The sequence below is a fragment of the Drosophila sechellia genome, chromosome 3R (assembly GCF_004382195.2).
Source record: "Drosophila sechellia strain sech25 chromosome 3R, ASM438219v1, whole genome shotgun sequence".
Classification (NCBI taxonomy): Eukaryota; Metazoa; Arthropoda; class Insecta; order Diptera; family Drosophilidae; genus Drosophila; species Drosophila sechellia.
Genome location: NC_045952.1, coordinates 20941304 through 20963078, shown reverse-complemented (window position 1 = coordinate 20963078; position 21775 = coordinate 20941304). Strand labels below are relative to the sequence as shown.

At 44.6% G+C, this 21775-nt stretch overlaps 6 protein-coding genes and 4 non-coding genes across 15 annotated transcripts; 4 read left to right on the top strand and 6 right to left on the bottom strand.

The window, feature by feature from the left end:
- Nucleotides 1–4164: 4164 nt before the first annotated feature.
- Trnas-gcu lies at nt 4165–4246 on the bottom strand. The gene has a single exon. It is a non-coding gene; the product is annotated as a tRNA-Ser (tRNA).
- A 317-nt stretch (nt 4247–4563) lies between these two features.
- Nucleotides 4564–4645, top strand: Trnas-gcu. Its single transcript has one exon. It is a non-coding gene; the product is annotated as a tRNA-Ser (tRNA).
- Nucleotides 4646–4949: 304 nt separating this feature from the next.
- Nucleotides 4950–5031, top strand: Trnas-gcu. Its single transcript has one exon. It is a non-coding gene; the product is annotated as a tRNA-Ser (tRNA).
- A 186-nt stretch (nt 5032–5217) lies between these two features.
- Trnas-gcu lies at nt 5218–5299 on the bottom strand. Its single transcript has one exon. It is a non-coding gene; the product is annotated as a tRNA-Ser (tRNA).
- A 2429-nt stretch (nt 5300–7728) lies between these two features.
- Nucleotides 7729–9446, top strand: LOC6607416. The gene is made up of 2 exons (XM_002032153.2): nt 7729–7830; nt 8288–9446. The coding sequence occupies exon 2, from the start codon at nt 8295–8297 to the stop codon at nt 9321–9323; it is 1029 nt and encodes a 342-aa protein (XP_002032189.2). The 5' UTR covers nt 7729–7830; nt 8288–8294; the 3' UTR covers nt 9324–9446.
- A 30-nt stretch (nt 9447–9476) lies between these two features.
- Nucleotides 9477–12074, bottom strand: LOC6607415 (phosphoglycerate mutase 2). 3 transcript variants are annotated; one of them, XM_002032152.2, is made up of 4 exons: nt 11710–12074; nt 10507–10619; nt 9949–10443; nt 9477–9892 (listed from the first exon to the last, which is right to left on the bottom strand). In XM_002032152.2, the coding sequence occupies exons 1-4, from the start codon at nt 11739–11741 to the stop codon at nt 9729–9731; spliced, it is 804 nt and encodes a 267-aa protein (XP_002032188.1). In that variant the 5' UTR covers nt 11742–12074; the 3' UTR covers nt 9477–9728. The 3 variants fall into 3 exon arrangements, with proteins under 3 accessions (XP_002032188.1, XP_032577020.1, XP_032577021.1); XM_032721129.1 differs by having other exon boundaries at nt 11581–11803; XM_032721130.1 differs by lacking the exon at nt 11710–12074 and adding an exon at nt 10859–11030.
- Nucleotides 11388–15278, top strand: LOC6607414 (carbonic anhydrase 15). 3 transcript variants are annotated; one of them, XM_032721128.1, is made up of 7 exons: nt 11388–11500; nt 12095–12214; nt 12375–12440; nt 12520–13479; nt 14195–14392; nt 14448–14710; nt 14781–15278. In XM_032721128.1, the coding sequence occupies exons 4-7, from the start codon at nt 13416–13418 to the stop codon at nt 15165–15167; spliced, it is 912 nt and encodes a 303-aa protein (XP_032577019.1). In that variant the 5' UTR covers nt 11388–11500; nt 12095–12214; nt 12375–12440; nt 12520–13415; the 3' UTR covers nt 15168–15278. The 3 variants fall into 3 exon arrangements, with proteins under 3 accessions (XP_032577019.1, XP_002032187.2, XP_032577018.1); XM_002032151.2 differs by lacking the exon at nt 11388–11500 and having other exon boundaries at nt 12073–12214; XM_032721127.1 differs by lacking the exon at nt 11388–11500 and having other exon boundaries at nt 12073–12214; nt 12326–12440.
- Nucleotides 15193–19735, bottom strand: LOC6607412 (titin). Of its 2 annotated transcripts, none has more exons than XM_032721125.1 (6): nt 19517–19735; nt 19281–19455; nt 18643–19222; nt 18426–18579; nt 18272–18364; nt 15193–18214 (listed from the first exon to the last, which is right to left on the bottom strand). In XM_032721125.1, exons 1-6 carry the CDS (start codon nt 19558–19560, stop codon nt 15334–15336), a joined length of 3927 nt encoding a protein of 1308 aa, XP_032577016.1. In that variant the 5' UTR covers nt 19561–19735; the 3' UTR covers nt 15193–15333. The 2 variants fall into 2 exon arrangements, with proteins under 2 accessions (XP_032577016.1, XP_002032185.2); XM_002032149.2 differs by having other exon boundaries at nt 15193–18217; nt 19517–19734.
- LOC6607411 lies at nt 19641–21650 on the bottom strand. Its single transcript, XM_002032148.2, has 3 exons — nt 21607–21650; nt 20270–20544; nt 19641–20200 (listed from the first exon to the last, which is right to left on the bottom strand). The coding sequence occupies exons 2-3, from the start codon at nt 20360–20362 to the stop codon at nt 19754–19756; spliced, it is 540 nt and encodes a 179-aa protein (XP_002032184.1). The 5' UTR covers nt 20363–20544; nt 21607–21650; the 3' UTR covers nt 19641–19753.
- LOC116801452 (protein suppressor of variegation 3-7) lies at nt 20568–21684 on the bottom strand. The gene is made up of 2 exons (XM_032721126.1): nt 21607–21684; nt 20568–21552 (listed from the first exon to the last, which is right to left on the bottom strand). The coding sequence occupies exons 1-2, from the start codon at nt 21639–21641 to the stop codon at nt 20670–20672; spliced, it is 918 nt and encodes a 305-aa protein (XP_032577017.1). The 5' UTR covers nt 21642–21684; the 3' UTR covers nt 20568–20669.
- Between the last annotated feature and the right edge of the window lie 91 nt (nt 21685–21775).

Genomic DNA, 21775 nt, shown 5'->3' with positions numbered 1-21775 from the left:
CGGATTGAATAATGTTTACAAATCAATTTGTGAATTTTAGATTTTTTCTTACTATTCTTAGTTTTTGCAAATTTCTTTTATATTGTTATTTAATGTACCTCATTATGCTTTTAACTCCCAACTCATTTGAAATGTGATAAACGATGCCCATTGTTATAAGAAAGGCGCCTGACAAAAAGTATTATGATAATACTAATATCTTTAGTAAGAAAGAGGGTTAAGAGCTTGTGCTCGACTTCAGCTCGGGATTGGAATCGGGGTCTAGTTCGCCTGGCAGCTCCTTTGTCTTTCCGATACTGTGCACAAATTAGTTACAAATGAACCTACGACAACAATAGCAGCTGGTGGTAACACAAAGCCTTCGTTGAGGTAGGGTTTTAGGTCTCGGTCCGGTCTGCTTTTCTCTTTTCCCAGTGGCTTGGGGTGCTTTTTCGGTTTGGCTTATTGACAGGCCACCACCGGGCAACTCCAACTTCAACTCCCCGAGAACCCTGCGATGCGTGTGGTGCTCAAAGGGATTTATGCATAATTGGATTGGCAAATGGTGTTCGTGGCATTATTACAAATTGGTAGTGTTGGGTGATTAAAACCGATTGATTTTGAAATATCCTTGGTAGATATCTGAAAATTCGCATATGGCCCATATTGAGCAATGGTGCATTAATTAAATGACTTCCTTTTGATGCACAGTTTTATGAGCCGTTAATTAAACAAGTAAAAGCAACTAACACGGTGGGGGTTTACGTAAAAACATTTCCAACTTTCCCAGGGCCCAGAAATCTTTCACCAGCGCTCTTGACCACCGAGACAATCTAAAGTTTGGGCTGTGAAATAAAACAAATGACATAACCGCAAATATACACCAAGAGTAAAACTTCCCAGCTTCTGTCTGGTTATTAAGGCACTTTAAATATTAATTAGCCATGGCAGCAGAACTCCCGGCAATTAGGCTTCCGGTTTAAAGTGTGTGTTGAAGTGCGTAAGCTCTCGCATGTGCCAAATGGCCAATGGAATTGGAATCTATATATATACATATATATAGATATATGGAGAATACCCGTTCTCACAGCCAACTGCACGCACCACCTGCCAGCAGAACGGTCAGTCAGGGGCCTAATTGTAATTGTTAACGATTAGCCAACACAAATCACGAACAAGCTGCAAACGCCACTTTCTGTGCATCTGTAACGTCTTCGTGCCTCTGATTCAGCTGATTCTGATACTGATACGGATACTCCGGTTCAGACCCATTACAGGCGCCTTGTGTGAACCAAGTTTTAGGCATTATTAAGAGTAATATGTTTAATGCTGACGGAAGCAATACGAATAGATGGCCCCAGCACGGGGCACCAAAACAGACAGCTGGTAGTGAACTTGGCGAAAAAGTTAGAGATATTAAATGGTGAAAATGGGAAACATTTGCTTACAATGTAGCTTATAGAGCACTATCTTTTTAGAATTTAATTATTTAGATAATTTGTTTTTACTATAGGGAATATATTATTGTATGTTTTTCCCAGTGTACAGAGCACAGTCGTGTTTATCAACCTCGCCAAAGTCATCAACAGACTCGATCTCAGTTTCTGACTGGGACCCAGTAGACTTGGCCGGTGTCTTCGGGTCTGAATGACAGACACACTCTTAACTCTTAACTCCTAACTCCCAACTCTCGTCTCTGGTTTGTTGTCTCTTGGCTGCGACTGCTGGCGCTTGCGTGTTTGGCTACTGAATTTTTAAGCATTCGCCAGCACGCCGTGAAGTGAAGTGAAGTTGACGGGGAGATGGCGGGGGCTCTTAGACTTCATTTACATTGGCAACGTTTTAATTAGCCGCTTATGAAGACACACAGCGTCGGGCTAGGAGATCCATTTAGATGAATGGCGGGAACACCCACCGCCAGAGGTATGTCACTGGTAAGGCGACTAATCAGCCGGCTTAAATCGCAACGATTATATATGGGCCAATTATAGCGAATCTTTTATTGTCGATAAATTCGCAGGTTCATTAAACCCACACAGAGCCCATAAACTGACTCACATGTGGAGTTCGGGCACCTTAAGCTAAGTCTTTGTCTCCTCCTCCATCACAATCTCCACCTCCGGCGTCTTCGGTGATTTGGTTTTCTCATTCGGGGTGCTTGGCATGTGGACACCACATCGGATATCCATCGAATGCATTCGGAATGAAGCTGTAGACTTACGCAACCGCTACGCTATGTCAACCATCCCGATTCGCCGGTGCACTTGGCATTTCTGAGAGTTTAGCCCCCTGGATATCGGGGTCATAACTGCCAACACGTAGCCAGCTCAGCGACTTTCATCGAAAGTCAAATATTTGTGGAGCACGCAGAAAGAAAAGTGTAACGAAAGGAAAAGACCTGCTAGCCAGCCAGCCATCGATTGTCAGCCGCAAAATTCAATATTTGCTCATCCGTTCGAAAACGTTTAGCGAATTCTTGCGCGGGTTTTGTGAAAGTCCCCGAGGGCAGGGAGCAGGTTAAAATGGGCGTTGCGATTTCCAGTGGAGCTTGGCCTCCACCGACAACGAATGGGGGCGATTGGCTGGCGAATTGGATTGCCATTTGGCTATCCAAGATCCATTGAGTCTGGGTCTATTGAGTCATAACCAGGGGCTCAAGTGATTCGGGGAAAGAGCTCTTCAAGCTGTCCAGCGAAGAAAGAAAGAGTGACTTAGTGAGTACATAGGAGAGTAAGCAGAAGTCTAGGGGATTCCCCGTGTTCTGGTCGAGTTCTAACAATCTGTTTTACACGCTTATTTGACAACCGTTTAGATATGCTGATTAATAACTATAAAATATATCTTCTTCAAGTAACTATAAGTTTTCAGTTATTTTTTTTTTTAATTTTATAAAAGATGCATGGATCGTGAAACCATAGTGGCACAAAATTGGCAAGAAATACAATGGTTTCTGAAATATGTCAAGGCAATGGCAGCTGAATGAAACAAAAATAGGTAATTATTATTTGGCGTGCTTGCGATCTGTGATCATCAATTACTTTCGACCTTCGGCTGTCATCAAAGATCAATTGTCTTTAAAGATGCGTATCTTGACATGGCTGCTGACATGACATGTAAATCCTTAGCCTTATAGAGCTTGATCAGGTCTTCGAAAGCATCATCACCTCCTACACCGAATTAAGGTTTCACCGATATATATCTTTCCGACCTGGTGATTTATACTAGCCATATAGCCGACCAACAAAACTTTCCCAGTGGGTAACAATCAGAGCAAGCGAAAAATAGACATATGTGCGGATTGATCGTAAATAATTGCTTTATGGCCTTTTTCAGTGGCCGGAGGATTTTAACACGTCGCCCATCAAATGGCATAAAAATTCTTTGGCTTTTCCATTAATGACCGAGAAGTAAGATTTAGATAATTGAAAACCAGTTGCCCAGTTAAAAGGAAAAGCAGACGAAATCCAAACCGAATGGCAAACATAATATACCCTGATGTTTGTATTGTAATTGCGTTAAATGCATTAATTAGCCGGCCAGCGGACGAGAAAGAAATCATTGGAAACGACGTTAATTACCCGGCGGCTTATATTGTTTTGTCTGCTCGCCGACGGCAGCAAAAGCGAACTATTATTTCAATTGGAATTTAATTTCGAGAGTGGGCATTGTTTGTATTTGCCATTTTTAAAGCTGGCCTAAATGCGACTCGCCAGGGCTTGCAAAAAGTATTGCCCCACTGCCGATCCCATCCCATTCGACCTTGAGAGCCAAACGAGCCATTAATGGCATCCCAAGTCACATTTGGTCTGGCTATGACCCTTTTCACGGTGTCAATAAACCCGGTTTCTGCAGAATCCATCTAGTTAGCGGTTGCCCCGGCATCATCCACACACATCGCATCTTATCTTTCATCTAAAAGATCATCCAATTCCACCATCAGCGACACTTAAGCTGTTATCAATGTATCTATTTTCATTTCTTTTAAATTGCTGAGATGGCCATTATTGTCTCCTGTCTGCAAACGGGGCTGTAAAACTATAAATTCAATTGAAACACGATAAGCATCTGGGGTTATTGTCTGTGTTTTAATCACTCGTAACACATCGTTTATTTTTAGTTTTCGGTAACATAAAAATCGCTTTTCAACTTTGTTGATGTTAAAAAAAATGTAAAACAAAAATAACGCGACGAGGATGGGATTCGAACCCACGCGTGCAGAGCACATTGGATTAGCAGTCCAACGCCTTAACCTCTCGGCCACCTCGTCTTATGCAATCGTGGCAGCCAAATGCTCATTTCCTGGACCGCTTGCTTTACCGGCAAGCAGTGTTCATTCTTGTCGTTCTAAGGCTTAGTTTTTATGCACTTTGTCTGAGAAAATGACAATTTCAAGTAGCAGACAACCAACTCTTAAGAAAGCAACCCATATTTTAGTATATTTTGCTGTTAAAAATAAAGTACTGAACTACATAAACCACCGCAATAACAATGTTCTAATGCTGATATATACAGCTTGCTGTCGATAACAACGCAAATTGCTGTCCGCTCAGAATGAGTGGACTGTTGGGCCCAACTAAATTACATGACGAGGTGGCCGAGTGGTTAAGGCGTTGGACTGCTAATCCAATGTGCTCTGCACGCGTGGGTTCGAATCCCATCCTCGTCGACTCCTTTTTTTCTTCTTTTATTTTTATTTACTTTTTCAATAGATATTAAGCATAAAAAGTATATTTATGTACATTTATAGTAATTTGATTTCAATTATAAGAACAAATAAAGAACCCTAAGCAATATATAAAATATATTGGCAAAGAGCATATATATTGGCAAAAGCATTTCAAGATCAAAGAACTTCTAAAAAATGTATGGTAAGTCTATGTAAATTAAGGACATAATTCGCATAGTCTATTAATGCAAAATATTTGCATACTTTCTTTGAAAAAACGATCTAAAACATCGAATTCCAAGATGACGAGGTGGCCGAGAGGTTAAGGCGTTGGACTGCTAATCCAATGTGCTCTGCACGCGTGGGTTCGAATCCCATCCTCGTCGAAATATCCTTTTTAAATAAATTTTTGCATTATTGCTCTCTTTTGAGTTCTAATTATTTCTTTAATTATTACTTTCATTTAAACAAAAGTATAGTGATTTTAACCCTAGAAAAGATTAAAAATTTATTTTACACGGAGACCAATAAAATAAAATTAAGGATAAAATTAGAAAGAAAAAAAGAACAACCGACGAGGATGGGATTCGAACCCACGCGTGCAGAGCACATTGGATTAGCAGTCCAACGCCTTAACCTCTCGGCCACCTCGTCTTCGAAAAGCTTAATTGTGAAAAGTACTATTTCTGGCCAAAACCTTTCCAACTTCTTATCAAGAACCTCTATGAACTGAAGCTAATTGAACCCCTTTGATAGGAGGTAATATGAAAACTAAACTGATAACACTGAGTTCCAATCACAGCCACACTATCCGGAAGTGCTTGTTCAATTTCTTTAGCAAGCTCTGAACTGTTTGTTTAATAATTGGGTCAATGGCAGTGGCAAATTGAACTGCAAGCAACATCATTGGGCTTTCGAGAATATGTTTATGTTTGCTGTTAAAGAAAGTAGCTGAGTGTGGCTCGTGTGGGGCGAGTATTCAAGTGCAGCTAAAGGGTATTTAAGGCAAACAACTCTTTTAGAGCTTAAAACCCAACTAATAGAATCAGAGGTATTGCGCGATGAAATTTTTCCATAAAGGGTATTTAGATACTGAGTAATTTGTTTACATAGTCTGTTTGGAGGGCGACCTCCTGAGGGGTTTTCTATAATTCAGAATCTCGTCAGCAGTCGTGCGGCTTCTGACCCAGTTCTCCGCCGATCTTCTGTCTTAGCTTCGATTTCTTTTTATATCTCTCTCTCTGTTGGTGTAAAAAACAAAAGTGGTTTACTTTAGATGGGCCATGCTCAAGCGAGTGTGCCGGTAGCGAAGCGATGATGATGAGGCTGATGATTTAATACGCGAGCTTCTGCCTTTTTTAAATGGCAATGGCCATCAGCCGTGGTCCCAGCAAGCACGGCGTTTTGTTTGGGCCATGTTTGTGTCCAGGCTGTCAGTTGGTGTTAATGAACCCTTGTAGCCTGATAGCTGTTAGTTGTTTACGTTCCGATTACCGATACCAAGATAGTACTGCCAATTCTACACTGCACAAATCTACTGGTAGTACTACAATATGACTTACTGCATAAATAAAATGTACTAAGCTGAATATTAAATATATATAATGATATAAAACCATAAAACTAGCCAGGAGTTGAATAGTTGTACATTGTAACATAACAAGATGCCAAACTGACTTTCAAAGATTTTCGGGCAGTGCATCAACGACATTGTCACCTAACGTGGCTTCGTTAGGAAAGTGGCCAAGTTTGATGATCCGCAGGCACGCGCGTTTTATATTTAGCCCCACACCAGGGCGACTGCGATCTTCGCGCCCGGGGCTTTGAGGAGCGGGGCTAGTCACGTGCACAAGGACATTCCAAGGCTAATTACGTGTGGCATGGGGCTTGGCCAAGTACTTCGGGTTCGGGCTTGGGCTTGAGCTTGGATTTGGGCTTGGTTCTTAGCTGGACTCTGGGATAGTACCTTGAGTTGGGTAATAGTAATACATACATAGAACACGAACCGTTCGTTATTGTCGTCGCTTGTTGCGGCAGTCGGCGCAATCTGCGGCATGTATCTGTATCTTTTGCATCTGCGTGGATGTTGCTGCTCCTGCTGCTGCTGCAACCGCCGCTTAATTAGCTGCGTAATTTATTATTGCTCTAATCTCAACGCCGGCGCCAGTGCCGCTGGCTTTGACAAATAAACAAATTATTCATATTAGAATATTAATAGTGCCTGCAGGGGTTTATCTGCACCGGAGTATCTGGAGTATCTGGCATAATTATGACCTGTTTGACAGACTGTTCTCTCCTGTGCCCCTTTCTTGTTCCTGGCCAGCCTGGGATTCTTTGACTGGCATTACACTGGCTCTTGCCTGGTAATCGTTAGGCGGACAATAAAGTTGCACACTAACTAAATATGTAGGCACGCCGATGCAATCGCACAATTATGCTCAATTATGCAACTGGGAAGAGATCTTTAGATCAGCAGGAGCAGGTGCTTTAAGCAGGCACTAGGTGCTATCTGCTTGGTGCTAGGTGCCATGTGGAATGCAGGGCGGATATCATTGACTAATGAGCCCATCTCCGACTCAAACTCGACGTCTTCTTTTGCCCTGTCATAAAAATTAAAATGCATAATCGCGGGCGTTTCTCGCAGGGCTCTTGTTACACCAGTCGAGGGACCTTTTGCCGGTGTAATTAACATTGCTCGCGATTCCACCAAGCTGGCTAGCAAAATGCAACAAGTGCATGTGGATATTTATATAATTTGCAGCTGGCAGGTTTATTCACAGTCAGGGCTAATTAAGCCGGCGTTTAAGCCGCTGGCAATTAGCCGATTTATCACTTGCCACAGAACCTCAAAATCATGCCCTTAGATCGCTGAGAAAGGCCCGGCAAATGCAAACAAACTTATGGCCCAAACACTCTGCTTACTACACACTTAACTACTTCAGTTCGTTTCTTCAATGCTGCGCATGCGCAGCTCCCGTCGACGGCGCCGTCGGCAGAGAGTTGGGAACTGGGAATGCGGGGATTCTGGCCAGGCCCCCTTATATAAAGCGTCGATTCTGGCCGTGATCACACTCATTTCCAGTTGAACGCTCCTGCCGACCAGTGGGCCAATTTTGATTCGTTAGCATTTCGATTAGGACTCTCCTGCCAAATTAAGCAATCAACGCATTTCACTTACTGACCAGGTAAATTTGTATATAAAGTGTTTGTGGAAAAAGTGTGAAAACATCAAACAAATTAAGGGTAATTGTTCAAAATTGCTGTTCGGGAAGTGATGGCTTTAAAATATTTTGAAGAAGATCACATACTAAGCAAAGAAATGGAAATATAGCGGCTTTACTTCAAAGTAGAATACAATTTAATAAGTAGATATTAGTAAACCAAAAGTGCCTACTTGATTTAATTAGGAATTATTAGCTTGGGTTATACTTTTTGCTTCGATCTCGGCCGGCGATGGGGCTCCAAAGTACTGGCCATATTTATTCCGTTGTTCACCTGTGCTGGTGGGGGAAAATCCGCTGGTTGCGCAATTGGAGTGTGAGAAACTAGCTCGAAGCATGCAAATCAGCTTGAATGGTGCTTGGGGTCAGTCGGGGATCGACAGAAGATTTACTCACCGCCAATGCCATGATCCAATTACAGCTATCAAATGGGTAACCACATGTGGAGCATCATACTGATGCTGCTGGTGCTGGAGCAACTAGTGGCCGACTCTGTTGCAGCCAATCTAGCCCAGCTGGTGAAGAAGCAGAGCCAACAGAAGCAGGTACAATCCTCGCAGCCAGGACTGCAGGTGGGACAACAACAGCCGCAGGGACAGCAGATCCACACGCAGCAGTATGTCCAGGACGCATTGGGCGAGCAGCAGGACCTGAAGTCGGAGGACGAGGAGGAACACGATCCCTACCAGATGATGCAGGAGTCGAAACAGGAGTCACGATTGCCCAACTCTGCCAACTATCCCTGGAGTCCATATGCCGCACCTCAGGGCAATCCTTACGATTCCATGCCCAAGATGTTGCCCTTCATTGGCTATGCCCAGCCAGTGCTTATCCCCGTCCCGCTCTACCTGGCTCCGGATATGTTCTATCCCGCCTTTTCTGGCGCCAGCAACGATCTCGAGGATGTGGTTATGTCACGAGCCTCCGGTGGTCGGCGTCCTGCGGCCAATCACGCGTCACCAGCCCGCAATTCACCCATCTACTACGTAAGACTGCCGCCCACACCGTATATGTTTTTGCCCAATATGCCAACGGCTCCATTTGGCGGCGGATTCTCCCCACTGCTGACCTACCAGCCTATGCCCTCATTCTCCGCCTACGGCTCCGTGTTCAATTTACCCGTGAACTTCCTGGCCAACGGAAAGCCGACAGGAGTATACCAAATGAACGGATCCCCGGGCGAGGCGATGGGATCCCTGACACCTGGCTTGGGTGGCGGTGGATATGGAATGCGGCCACCGACGCCTAGTAATCCGTACAGACCCATGTCGTCGCCTTCAATGGGTGGTTACGGAGGCTCCCAGCAGAGCTTTGGACTCGCCTCCATGCCGGTTCCTCAGCAGGACTCCAAGCTGACATCGCTGAAGCGTCCGTTCGTGTTCAACGGTCGTCCCGAGGACATCTACATCCTGCCAAACAACTTGAGTCCGCTCTACAACGAGCAGAGCTACTACTAATTGCACTTCAGGCAAATGGCTGTGGCAGCAACTGAAAGTATTACATAATGCATTTACTAGATCGTCTTTTGGATCGTAATGGAGCTCGAGAAAAGCAATTTAATAAAATATACACTTCGAAACTAAAAATGTTTTATTGGGTGTAGCTTCCAATTTGACTTCATACAACGAAATAGCTTATTTTTATTATATTTATGTATGTATATGTAATCTTCTCCATCAATTATATTTTGTATAAATTGTATATTTTTGGCCGAAAATATCAGATGGTGTAGACGAATAAATAGTAGTCATAATATCCTTATCAGCCGATCTCCTCGGACTTTAAGCGGTAAAGGCTTAAGTAAATGCAGTCGGCCACATATCGATGTAAATGCCACAAAAGTCAAGAGGAGTGCTCCGCAATCAGTCACCAATGGCTGCCACCTGGGCTGTCTTCCGCCTGATATACTCCTGATCCCCCAGATTGATGGCAGCTCCAACCAAGCCTCCCGTTTTCAAATCGAACTCGTAGACGCGTGGCACGCAATTTGGAATGTTAACCTTTTCGATGGCCTCGTTGGAGATTCCTACGGAGTAACCATCGATGTAAACCATGAGCTACTGCTAAGCCTATCGAACTTACCCTCAATGTGCTGGACAAGGGCACGCGCCACAGTTCCGTGGACGCACATCAGTACCCGGGTGCCTTCGAACACCTCCCGCCTGACCTCCTTCCACACGGGTTTCACCCGATCGACGCACATGTGAAGGGATTCCGCGAGGGGGAACTCCCCGCGAGGAACATCATCGAATATGGGATTGCTGCAAATGGTGTAGAAGTACCGGTTCTTCTCATCGATGGGCGGCGGTACGCAGTCGTATCCACGTCGCCAGGCCTGAACCTGCTCCTCCCCATAGCGATCGGCTACCATTCGTTTCCGGCAACCAGTCAGATTTCCGTAGTGCCGTTCGCACAGCCGCCAATCCTCCTTAATGGGCACATAGGCGCAGTTCAACTTGGAGAGTATCAATTCGGCCGTTTGACGAGATCTGCTCAATACGGATGAATAGACCACGTCGAATTCCAACTCGGATTGGGCGAGCGCGGGAATCGCCACAGTCAGGGCCTCCTGGACGCCTAATGGTTAGATAAATACGAAAGTTAACTGGGTATCCTAAACTAATTTAATCCTAATCTCACCAAATTCACTCAATGGCGCATCATGCCAGCCGCAGAATTTGTTCTCTATGTTGAAATCACTTTCGCCATGCCTCAAAATTACCAAGCGATTTGTCTTCGTCATAAATTGGGAGCTGGATAAAAAGAGATACTATTGAAAGCCGCAGAAGTACAATAAGTGTATAAATATAATAAGTGATATTATAAGAAGTGTTACGGTCTAAACTTAGGGAATACTATTTCAAAGTTTACTATTAAACTCGACTTTACTACTCCAAGTCAGTTTTCAATGTAATTCAAGGACATTTTCGATGGCCCGCTGGTTTGGCTCGTATTCCAACGCAGTGGCACTTTATTCTAAGCTTTATCTAACCTCGCCTCTTTATTTTGCTTTCGGTTTATCCACCATAAAGTTTAGTGGGGTGCTTAGTTGTCCGGTTGGCTGGGGGTGAACTGCAATCTTGTGGAGGTGCTAGTAGCTCATGTCTGACAGCGGATGATAAGGGTACCGATTTAGCGAGCGCCGTACAACCGAGACTCGTGACTAGAGAATTTGAATGTGTGCTCACCTCGACACCGTCCGGATGCGATTGAAGCGCGGTCCAGTGGCGGAAACCCGCGAAACCTCGACCAAAAAAAAAAAAAAGGAAAAAAAACAATCCGAAATACGAAAGCACGGCGCATTCCGCACATACTTTTCGGCTAGTGTATCTGATAGATACAAAGCGCGGCAAAAACGCGCGCGGCTGGGCCAACATGACGAGACAAAAACAAAATATAATTCGCATTATCTGATGTCCAGACGGCAGCATAATCACACGAACACACCCCCACAAAGCTGGCCCATTCATTCACACAGATACTATTTGCTGGCACGGCGTCGTTTTGGGTTTTTGTGTTTTGCTCGCCACGTTCTCGTTCGCTTTCGCGTTTTCGGTTCGCGTTCGAATCCCACTGGTTCTCCCTTCGATTCTCTTGCAGATTCCCCACCTACATATGTGGGTACCAGTACCAGGTAGCCGAATACTCGGGGGACACCAGATACTTCCTAGACGTAAACAACGCGCGCCCACACCTTCGCCTTCGCATACTTACGCCTGAATTTCGCGCATTGTTATTCTCGTGGGTTGTATCTTTTTTCGTATCTTTTTGTTGTATCTCTATTTCGTTAGGATTTTCGCGTGTGTTTACTTGGTGTGATGTGGTTGCCTTTATATACGTTACAGTTTGCTCTTCAAGAACTTGAAGAAAACCATGGTCTTCCCGTTGCAGCTGCAGCCACCACGTTCCTGTATCTTTCGGATGCCAGTCCGCACTAAGCCCGATTCTTATTGGCAAACAATTTTATCGCGGCGCAGTTGGTTTTGTTGTTGTTTTTCGTTTATTTGGCTGTTGCTTTTGTTTTTTTGTATTGTTTTGCGGCTGCGGCGGATATTTAATTGTTTTGTTGTGCTGTCGTTGCCGCCGAACAGCTGATTCGCTGGGTTTTACGCTCAATTTCGAATCGCGACTGGGGAAAATCAATAATAGTAACATTTACTGAAATTTTCGTATTTGTTTTTGTGTTTTCGCCATAAAATTGAGTTAAAACGAAGTGTTTACATTCCAGTCAACATGGTTGTCTAATTCTAAGTAAATGCATATTAAGTACTTATTTCGATTTTGGGCCCTACTTATTTAGCATCTACGAAGTACTTTTAATTACTTGTTGCTTTGCTTGAAATTAAAGGTGAGTAACATGTTTTTGAAAAACCTTTTGACGACAAAAGTAACAAAAACAGATTGGCTAATTTCATTTTTCAAATTTCCCATTACAATTTGTATCTTCATTTCGATCAAGATATGTATATTCTGACCCGCGCCTTTCGACAATTCGTTTTTAAATTTAGCTGATTTATTAAATAAACTCACCTGAAAGCTGTTTCAAGTTCGCATTGTATAAGCAAAACATAAAGGTATGTAGAGCCATGTTCTATATTTTTTTTTATTGTACGGTATGTCTTTTAGATAATAAAAACTCTTTCAATTCTGCAGCTGCAACTGACGAAAACTGAGAAACTGGATCTCAAGTGTCTGCAGTCTGCTTATCTTTCTAAGCCAGGCTTACAAAATTAACATGTAATTTAAGAACCAACCAAAGGCCGCGTATCTGACTTACAAGAGGATGTCATAAGCAGAGATCAAAACAAACACGATTTACGTGCGTTTTAATAAAAAAAAAACATTCGAAATATCTTAAAATTTTGTAACCAAAAATGTGCAGGGTACTTTAAAATATGTCCGAACTTATCTGTAGGCAATACGCAATATTAAGTTAATAAACAATGTTAAAGTAAATAATACTTCATTTGGAACCTAACACCTTCATGTATTTCAAATATACTAGGATAATGTTGTTGCCAGATATGAATTTGTCCCATATTCCCTTGAATAAACTTTTCCTTTCTCAGTTATATAAATAAAGCACTTTATAAATGGGACTTGCAGAACCTAGATTTTATACAACAGACGGCTTAAGTTATGCCAAGGAATTTCAACTTCAATTTGTGTAATCAGCATTTGTCCCTATCGAACCAAGTTTTTCAATTATAGTTTTTAATTTCGGGGTAACGGTGCTCAGACAGCAGTACGCGTAGCGGGTTGGCAACTTCGAGTCGAGATTACCATCTATTGCTGCTCCGTGGAGCGTTTGACAATGTGGCTCTCCCAGTCCACGAGACGGAGACGGAAGCCAAACCAAAGCCCAGACTGTGGCCCTTTGGTATAAAGGTTTTGGCCTAAGCCGATCGTGGTTCAGTCTGCAGAGCTACGCGAGTGCAAATCTTCGGTCTTCGGTCAGGGGTTACTGTGTGGAGCGTATTTGGACTAGATTGGCGAAGACAACTCCTATAGCCTGTGGTAGTGTATAGCGGCGAGTGATCAGGTGGAAAATGCATCTTCCGGCTCTTGATGACTTCTATCAGCGTCTTCTGTTTCTGCTGCCGTTCGCCGCAAGTGAGTACGGAAATGCAAGCCAGTGAGGTGTGTCGCGTCCAAAGAATACGATACGGCTGTGGATCACCTTGGTATTGAGACGCCATCTATAGAAGTCTGATCGTCCCCAGACAACGTGCCCCAGATCTTGAGATTTTCCGACCCGAAACCAACCTATTCACCTATTGCGTAGCCTTTGCCCGTACGGGAATTTATGAGCCATCCCCTCCAGCTGAACCGAACTAAGCCAAACCGAACCGAACCCTCATATGTCACACTCGACGCCCATAAAGCTGTCTCATCGCGGTTCATCTAATGGATAGCAAACAACCCGTTGGCTGTAAATAATAACAATAATTAAATGTGCATCCACAAATGCCCCATGAAACCCAATGAGCGCGTCAATTTCGGGGGCGGAGTAGATGTCGAAGTACCATCCATTGTTATAAGAGCGGCGTGTGCGATCCATCGCTCGGAACAATGTAAACAAAAGGAGGTTTCCATGGTCCGGACGCAATTATGCTACGCTTAGACATAACCCGTAGGCTCTGCGAAATAGCTGAAATTGCGAAGACGTTTTGGGAAATTGGCAAGTGCAGAAATTGCTCCAACGGCCTTCCTAATGGTTTGCAAAGTGACCACGCGGATGCTCTTGGATATTTCGTCAAATATGGAAGCTTGCCCAAGATTAACCAAGAATTTGTGGGAATCGCAGACTTATATAAATTTGTTACAGATTTCAGGTCGACTGATTTCGACTATAAGTCCCCGGAGAGGTGGCCGGAAAAATACCCAAATTGTGGTGGATCAGAACAGTCGCCCATTGCGATTAGCAGACGCAAGGCGATACCCCTTAACTTGCCGCCTCTGGTTTTCGCACTTTATGATGAGTTCTTCGATGAGCTGGTGACAGTTAGGAATAGTGGACACACAGGTATTTATAAGACGGACTTCTAATTGAAAGGAAAACTAATCCATTCCGTTGACAGTGGAATTTAAGGTTCCGACCACGATCTATGGCTTGCGGCCCTACGTAACAGGAGGTCTCTTGCGGGACTGCTACGATGCGGAGGCCGTGCACTTCCATTGGGGATCCCCCGAGAGCAAGGGCTCGGAGCACCTGCTCAATGGACGCCGCTTTGATCTGGAAATGCACATAGTCCATCGGAACACCAAGTATTTAAACTTTGAGGAGGCTGTTAAGTACAGCGATGGCGTTACTGTACTGGCGGTGCTCTTTAAGGTTGTTCGGGTAAGTAGAGATGGGGGATTTGTTTAATTAAGATTCATTCCGACTTACCGATATTCCAATTCACTTTCAGTCGGGACCCTTCTTTTATCAGCCCGGACTCAGTGAAATCTTTGGTTCCCTCCTCCATTTGGGCAACTTTAATGCCAGCTACACTGTGCAGGAACGGCTCAGCCTTGGATCCTTGTTGGGATCCCTTGACAGGGGAAACTTTTACACGTACAAGGGCTCCCTAACGACGCCACCATGCTCACCGGTGGTTCAGTGGCACGTGTTCGGTGAGGTCCTTCCCATTTCGCACCAGGATCTGCCCAAATTCTGGAACCTCCGAGATGAGCGCAGTCGGCCGTTGCTAAAGAACTTCCGGCCACTACAATCGCAGGAGAATCGACTGATATTCCACCGTCAACATATAGTGCCGCTGCAGCAGGAGCACCTGCAAGAACTGATATGGCTATAGCAATTAGATTAAATCTAACACCATCTCTGTAAATGAATTCTAACACCCTTTATTTAGATTGAATCTAACACCATTTATTTTTTTAAAAAGCAAAGTATTCTATATTCATTAGAGCTGATCATGCTTCTATTGGGGGAATCGAAAAGCCGAGCTACTCGTCTAGGGATTAGTCCTTCCTGCAAGCGAGGTAGGAGGCCAGCAATCCCAACTGCAAGGCGCAGAGAATCGTGCGTGGCACTCCCATCGGCATCTTCAATATGGGTTTCGGCATCGCCTGACTGGTTAGAGCCGCGAAGTGCTTGACCTGTATGTTGGCAACCAGTGAGTTGCGATTCAGCTTCAGAGTCGTGGGCATAGACGACCATTTAGCTGCCGGAGCAAGGTGTCTGTCCACTGGCGCGGTAGTCATCGTGTGGAACTCATGATCCCGTCCATCGAAAGGTGGTCGTGGCACGCGTACTCGTGGATTGATAGGCGGATGGAAGGGCGGCGCCACGACTACTTTGCGACGCTGATGGCCCAGTCCCTGGTAATCCCCCGTTCTGTCCTTTTCGAAGCTGGTGTCCATCGGTGGCCTAGACTCCAGGTCCGGGTCAGAGCTGTATGGGTTATGACCCTTGTAGCTAACGCGGCGATCCTGACCTCGTCGCATAACGCTGATCTTCTTACTCATTCTTTCCAGCTGTGCCTTCTGGTTTTCTATAATCTGACGTTGCTTCTCGAATTCGCTCGTTGTCTTAACGCTATCTGAATCATTAGATGGCTTCCTTAAGCTCATTTTTTGCTTCCTTTTGCTTTCCTGCTTACTTAGACTAGCTGGTGAAGATTCCTTCTTAGAATGTAAAGACTCATTTGGCTCGGGCATGGAGACATCCCTAGCGACTGGTTCAATCACGGCCTCAGTTTTTGATATCTTTTTACGCATAGGGACTTCTTGATCAGATGCTGACTCATTTGGGTCCATGGCTTCGTCCTTGTTCCCAAATTCAACGGGTGCGTTTGTGCGGCGAGGCTGCTGTTCCTTGGGCGACTGTGGTTTTGTTTGTGGCGAGGGTGGTGGAACAGATTTAGGTTGATTCTGGAACTGTGGACTGCCCTCGCGGATATGAGATTGTTTACTAGGCATTGTTACTGGCAAGGGGACTGCGGGAATTTGGTTTGGAGTGGGGTTATTTGGTTGCTCCGTAATTGTCTTAGCAGCTTCTGGATTGGAGTCCTCCTCGGACAGCACCTCATTTGATTCGTTACTCCTGCTTGCGGACATCACATCCAAATCATGCTGCAAGGCTTCCTTTAGTTGATAGTTAAGATTCTGCAGCTTATCCTGGTCAGATTCGCTAAGTGTTTCCATCCGCTCGTTGGCATAAAACTTCTTCTCGTCGGAATCGATCTTTTCATTGTTCATTAGCCAATCCCACTCGTGGTGGCCAGTTTCCCCGGACTTGATATCGCTGTGGGGGCGCAAATTAACCTCATCTTGGGTTTGATTCGGCCTTTGCTCGCTGAAAAGGTTGATCTTTTCGCTCTCGGCTCCGCTAATCTCTTTATTCTCAGCCCTTACTTGAACGAGTTCTCTATCCTGATAGCTATCCACATTCTGGAATCTATCGTCATGCTCTATCGGAAGCCTGGAGTTCTCTTCAATGGTAGTTGAATCTTCCAGTTCCGCTGAAGAATAAAGATGGTGGGGTTTATCTGTTTGCTTTAGTTTTTGCCACTCGAGCATCTCCTCGAGCTCCAAGTTCTCTTTGGTATAAGTACGCTCTTTTTTTCCTATAGCTGGCTCCTCATCCAGATCAAAGTCGTTTTCGTCTTGAAGTTTCATTTCAATGTGCTTCTCGGACTCCAAGGGCTCCCCGGAATCGGTGAACATAAGTTTTTTAAGCTTATCAGAATCTGATCTTAATTTATACTGCTGGTTATCTGTTGCTTCTTCAATGGTTTGCTCTTCCTCCGCGTTGTATCCAACAAATTCGGATTTATCTGCCGAACTTTTCCATAGGCTTCTCTCGTCCTGCATTTCACTTTCAAGCTGCCTATTTTCTTCGTCCATTAGGCTTTTTAGTTTAGCAGATTCTTCATCTAGTTGGCTTCTAATTTGGGATGGTTCCTCCTCTGTTTGAATTCTTGGTTCATAAGCTTCCTCTTCCATTTGGCTTTTCAGTTGCAAAGACTCCCCTTCAACTTGGCTTTTCAGTTGCGAAGACTCCCCTTCAACTTGGCTTTTCAGTTGCGAAGACTCTCCTTCAACTTGGCTTTTCAGTTGGAAGGGGTCCTCCTCCATTTTGCTTTTTGCGATTAGGTTTTCCATTTTTTCTTTATCACCGAGAGCTTGAATTGTTTGTCTGATAGATTTTATAAGATTTTCTTGTGCTTTAAAATTTGCCGCTTCTTGTTTATCAATCTGCTCTTTCAGTTGATTCACTTTTAAACGCTCCGTGAAATTTGTCTCCGCATCTTCCATCTGCTGGCTATTTTGTTTTGCCGAATGCAGTGGCTCGGATTCGCAACTCAGATCCAGGACATCAGGCGAATCCTTCGTAGTCAAGCCACTGGGAATGCCTTTGCTATGATTGGATTCCGCGGAAGTGTTCGTTATGTGTCCGTGGCCCATCCTGACATTGTCATCCTCTTGGCCTGCAGACAATCTTGATGAAATTACTGTCATGGCTGCATCGCTAGCCATTTCGTCTTCCTTCTCTAGCAAGAGCCGAACTTGCCGATTGCCTTCATCGATGTCCATTTTAAAGGCCACCCCAACATTCCCCTCCCGTATATCATTATAGAGCCGTGCAGCTTGCACACTCAGACGACTTGGCATAATTTCGGTCTCAAGACATGATTCCTGTGACGCCACTTTTTCATGGTACGTCTCCTCGACGTCGTAATCGTTTACTTCTGTCCAGTCGTTCATAACCTTGAGTTGCTTAAAGTTTTCGTTTCCCGCCTCGGCCAATATCCTATCTAAAGCAGTCCTCAATTTGGGCAGGCCTTGGTCCGTTTTTAGATCGTCCTTTTCATATTTCAGTAAATGTAAAATTGATGAACTGCTGTAAAAGGCATAATGATGAGTTGAGGCTAATTTTAACATTAAAGTCTCTTACCTTAGATCCGGGTGGTTTCTCAGTGCTTCTACCATCAGTTCCGGCGGAGCCTCGCTTTTGCATATAAGATGGATGGCCGTGAAAAGCGGAAATCTATAGTTTTAGAAGGATTTTTATTAGTGTCTAAAAATGTATACACCTAGCTTATACATACTCGTGTTGCATAAGCCCATTCTCCAGAAATGCATTCACATTGCTGGCCACCATGGGGCCCAAAAGCTTGCGGCCACTGTGGAGGTTTGCTTCTATTTCTTCAATGGTTTGGCCTGATGTTATTAGGCTCTTTGCAAATGTGACGTTTCTATCGACTTTAAATTAATGCAGTTGGATATTATACACTTGTTAAGTGGTTCATATTTCTTTGTACATACCTAAGCTGGAAGCCACCGCGTTTGCCACGCCACAGCTCTCATAAAATGTGGACATTTTGGAGGAGGGAAAGAACGTCTTAATAAACCGCATAATTTCCTTGACACCCAAGTGAACAGCTGCCAACCGTGCGTTCTCACCCAGACCCAGACCATCTATGAAACCCGCTCCCAAGGCAACGACGTCTGTGAGCGTTCCACACAGCTCCACCCCGTCAACGTCATTAACAGAAATAACTCTGCAGTTATTGGTTTGCATAGCAGCGATCAGTAGCTTGGAATGAGAATTATCGCTGCAACCGATGGTCACCTCACACAGCTTTCCCTGAGCCATCTCCATGGCACTATGTGCGGACATCATGGAGTAGCACGGGATATCCAGACTCTCGCGAATTGCGTGCGATACAAGCTCAATCCCCTCGCCATTCTCGCTCAACAATCCTTTGGTCATGGAAACAGCAAAGGCCGACTCCTTAACATTACCAGACAGAATGTTGCAGAAGGATTGCACGAACTCCAGCGGGGTGGAAAATACCAAAATATCTGCGTTCTGGGCAGCTTCCAAAAGATCATTCATAGCGATCTAATACAAAAATATTTTGTATAATGCAGACACCAAAACACTGCAAGAATTTCCTTACCAGGTTATTGGGCAGCTTGATCCCAGGCAGATACTTGAAATTTTCGTGACGAGTGTTTATGATCTCCGATAAGGCAGTGTCCCGAATCATTTCGTCGTAGACATATAAATGCACCCGGCTGTCGAAGTCTCCCTCCAAGACATTGTTGCTCACGACGGCGGCAATGGCCGAGCCCCTAGAAAGGCCATTTCAAAGCAGTTAAATGTGTCTTAGACTTCGTAATTGAAAGTACTTACCAGCCCTCAGCCCCAATGATGCATATTTTCAACTTTCCGGCCATCGATCCAACTTTAAATCAACGAAAAACAATAATTTAGGGCCGAAACGCGACCAAATGACCGCCTGTGTGTTAACTGGATGTAGAATGCTTTAAATTTTTATTATGAATTTTGATAGTCCAGAGTTAGGTGGCGTCCAAATGTGAAGTGTATAGGATGAATTAAGGTACTTGGAAGGCAAACACCCAACCTACTTTACGAGCAGGGACGAAACTCGTAGACAACACCGGACATATTATCCATTCTGGTCTGCGCCCGCATTTCGTGCTCCTGCTGCTCCTCCATTTCTGATACGGCGCGGATTTCGAACTCGGTGATAATTTGGGATATGCGGCTCTTGGCTTCCGCCGCCAGTTTGGGTGGCAAGCTTTTGACACTGATGCAGGCGCTCTCAAAGAATAGATCGTAGCTGTTTCTATGAGGAGCAGGGGTATCAGCCGCCGGTGGAGCTGCAATTGGTGAAGTGGCTTCATCTCGCTGGGAGCTCAACCTTTTGAAGTACGCCGAAAGCACTTTACGGTCTTGTTCGATGCTCTCGACAAGTTCCTGGCGGTTCTGCGGCATTGTCCTTGAATAGGGTAGCTGGCTTTTCTGTAGCGCTACGATGTTCCGTTTGATGAGTAGCAAACCTTTCCTCTCGGGCTGCAAATGCATAATTTCGTTTAAATATTTGGGCAAATTAAATATTTAAGGGCAACTTAGTAATGATACCTCTATATCTTCTTTAATGTATGAGGCTTCCTGCACTTTGTTGCCGCCGTGTTCAGGGGTCGTTTCATCATATACATTTGAAGAGCTCCACATTCTTATTTTATAATTATTCCGGCACTTAAGCCTTTAAATTGCATTAGCTGCTTCAATTTTAATAAACATTGGAAGTAAACACAACCGCTCTTTGGAGATGGCAGTAGCAGTAGCCTTTAGCCTATCGATAATCAGTCCGATACCATTTCTCGCACCTATTTTGAATAGTTTGTTCCATACATCTAAGAAATAAAGTATATTAGCATTGATATTATAAAAATCAATAACATTTATTTTAAAATTTAAAATTAATGTATGCATTTGACTATTGTATGCCTCTAAATCCATACTGAAGGACAAGGGATTGTCATGATGGGCGCAGTGCGAGGGATTCATTAGCTTGAGGGTTTGGATTCAGTGCGTCCGTTTGACTGGTTTCACTGAGACCGCGAAGCTCGAGCTCACAGATCAGCTGCGATACCCGCATCTTGGCTTCCGCCACCAACTTTGGCGAGAGGGCTTTCACGCTGGAACTGACGCTTTCGAAAAACAGATCCACATGATTCTTCTCCTTTGGCGGTGGTGTGTGACTTAGGGTCCTCTGGCTTCCCATCAGCTCGCGGAAGGATTCCATGAGTTCGTTTTTGTCCTGGTGGATCTGCATTAGTAACTTTATTCCGTCCTGCTTAGAGGCAGTGGAGGAGCTGTCACTGCGATTAACATGGCTTGACGGGGGTTCGGTCACCTTTGTTGTGCCCTCTGTCTCTGATAAGAACTCCTGTTTGGGTACTGTCACCTTCTCACTGGCTGCAGAACAAAGGCTTTGATCAGCATCGACCACCACGGGCATAGGCTCTGGAGGGGAAGGCGGCTCCAACTCGTGGTTTTCAGCCAAGGGCTCCATCACTACCAATTTACGCTGGTGATAATACTTGCTACGCTGCTGGCGAATCCGGAACTCCTGGACCGCTGCGCCTTCGCCCTTTGTGAGCAGAGCCTCCAGATTGCGCTTGTGCTTGGTGGTTCGCTCGTGCCGTACCAGGTGACATCGATTGCAGTCCATGGTGCACTGGCAAGCGCGGCAGAATGGCTTGTTAGGATCCTCGGCCGCCCGTCGGAGCCATGGATCGAAAATCTTGAGCCACTTTTCGCAGAACTTCTGGTTGTATTTGGGTTTCAGAGTTCTGTGCTCCTTGTCCCGCTTTAAAGATTGCTTAGCAGTCCGCTGCTTTATCATTTTTTCTGTCTTCCTACAAGCAATGCTTTCGTACAGAATTTGAGAGTTTCCGGGCCCAAGGACTTACCATTCCGAATCGGAGGTGTTTTCCGAGAAGCTCATTTTCGTCTTTTCGAAGTTGTTTACAATGGGTTGGTTTGTTATGATTTTGGGATCAGCTGTTTCAGCCAAGCGCTAAGCATCATCGGTACATACTGATTATCGATAACTAGGCGCGAACATTTAAATGTGTGAAT

What these genes read in the sequence shown, in the direction of transcription:
- LOC6607411 (XM_002032148.2), bottom strand. Translation starts at nt 20,362, where the DNA reads ATGTGGAGCTCTTCAAATGTATATGATGAAACGACCCCTGAACACGGC. An exon ending in ACATTAAAGAAGATATAGAG is followed by an intron (nt 20,201 to 20,269) that starts GTATCATTACTA and finishes ATGCATTTGCAG; the next exon opens with CCCGAGAGGAAAGGTTTGCT.
- LOC6607416 (XM_002032153.2), top strand. Translation starts at nt 8,295, where the DNA reads ATGGGTAACCACATGTGGAGCATCATACTGATGCTGCTGGTGCTGGAG.
- LOC6607414 (XM_032721128.1), top strand. Translation starts at nt 13,416, where the DNA reads ATGCATCTTCCGGCTCTTGATGACTTCTATCAGCGTCTTCTGTTTCTG. An exon ending in TCTGCTGCCGTTCGCCGCAA is followed by an intron (nt 13,480 to 14,194) that starts GTGAGTACGGAA and finishes AATTTGTTACAG; the next exon opens with ATTTCAGGTCGACTGATTTC. An exon ending in TGCTCTTTAAGGTTGTTCGG is followed by an intron (nt 14,711 to 14,780) that starts GTAAGTAGAGAT and finishes ATTCACTTTCAG; the next exon opens with TCGGGACCCTTCTTTTATCA.
- LOC6607415 (XM_002032152.2), bottom strand. Translation starts at nt 11,741, where the DNA reads ATGGTTTTCTTCAAGTTCTTGAAGAGCAAACT. An exon ending in AAGTTCTTGAAGAGCAAACT is followed by an intron (nt 10,620 to 11,709) that starts GTAACGTATATA and finishes CTTTTTATCCAG; the next exon opens with CTCCCAATTTATGACGAAGA. An exon ending in TGCGCCATTGAGTGAATTTG is followed by an intron (nt 10,444 to 10,506) that starts GTGAGATTAGGA and finishes TCTAACCATTAG; the next exon opens with GCGTCCAGGAGGCCCTGACT.
- LOC116801452 (XM_032721126.1), bottom strand. Translation starts at nt 21,641, where the DNA reads ATGAGCTTCTCGGAAAACACCTCCGATTCGGAATG. An exon ending in AACACCTCCGATTCGGAATG is followed by an intron (nt 21,553 to 21,606) that starts GTAAGTCCTTGG and finishes CATTGCTTGTAG; the next exon opens with GAAGACAGAAAAAATGATAA.
- LOC6607412 (XM_002032149.2), bottom strand. Translation starts at nt 19,560, where the DNA reads ATGGCCGGAAAGTTGAAAATATGCATCATTGGGGCTGAGGGCTG. An exon ending in ATCATTGGGGCTGAGGGCTG is followed by an intron (nt 19,456 to 19,516) that starts GTAAGTACTTTC and finishes TGGCCTTTCTAG; the next exon opens with GGGCTCGGCCATTGCCGCCG. An exon ending in CGCGGTGGCTTCCAGCTTAG is followed by an intron (nt 18,580 to 18,642) that starts GTATGTACAAAG and finishes ATTAATTTAAAG; the next exon opens with TCGATAGAAACGTCACATTT.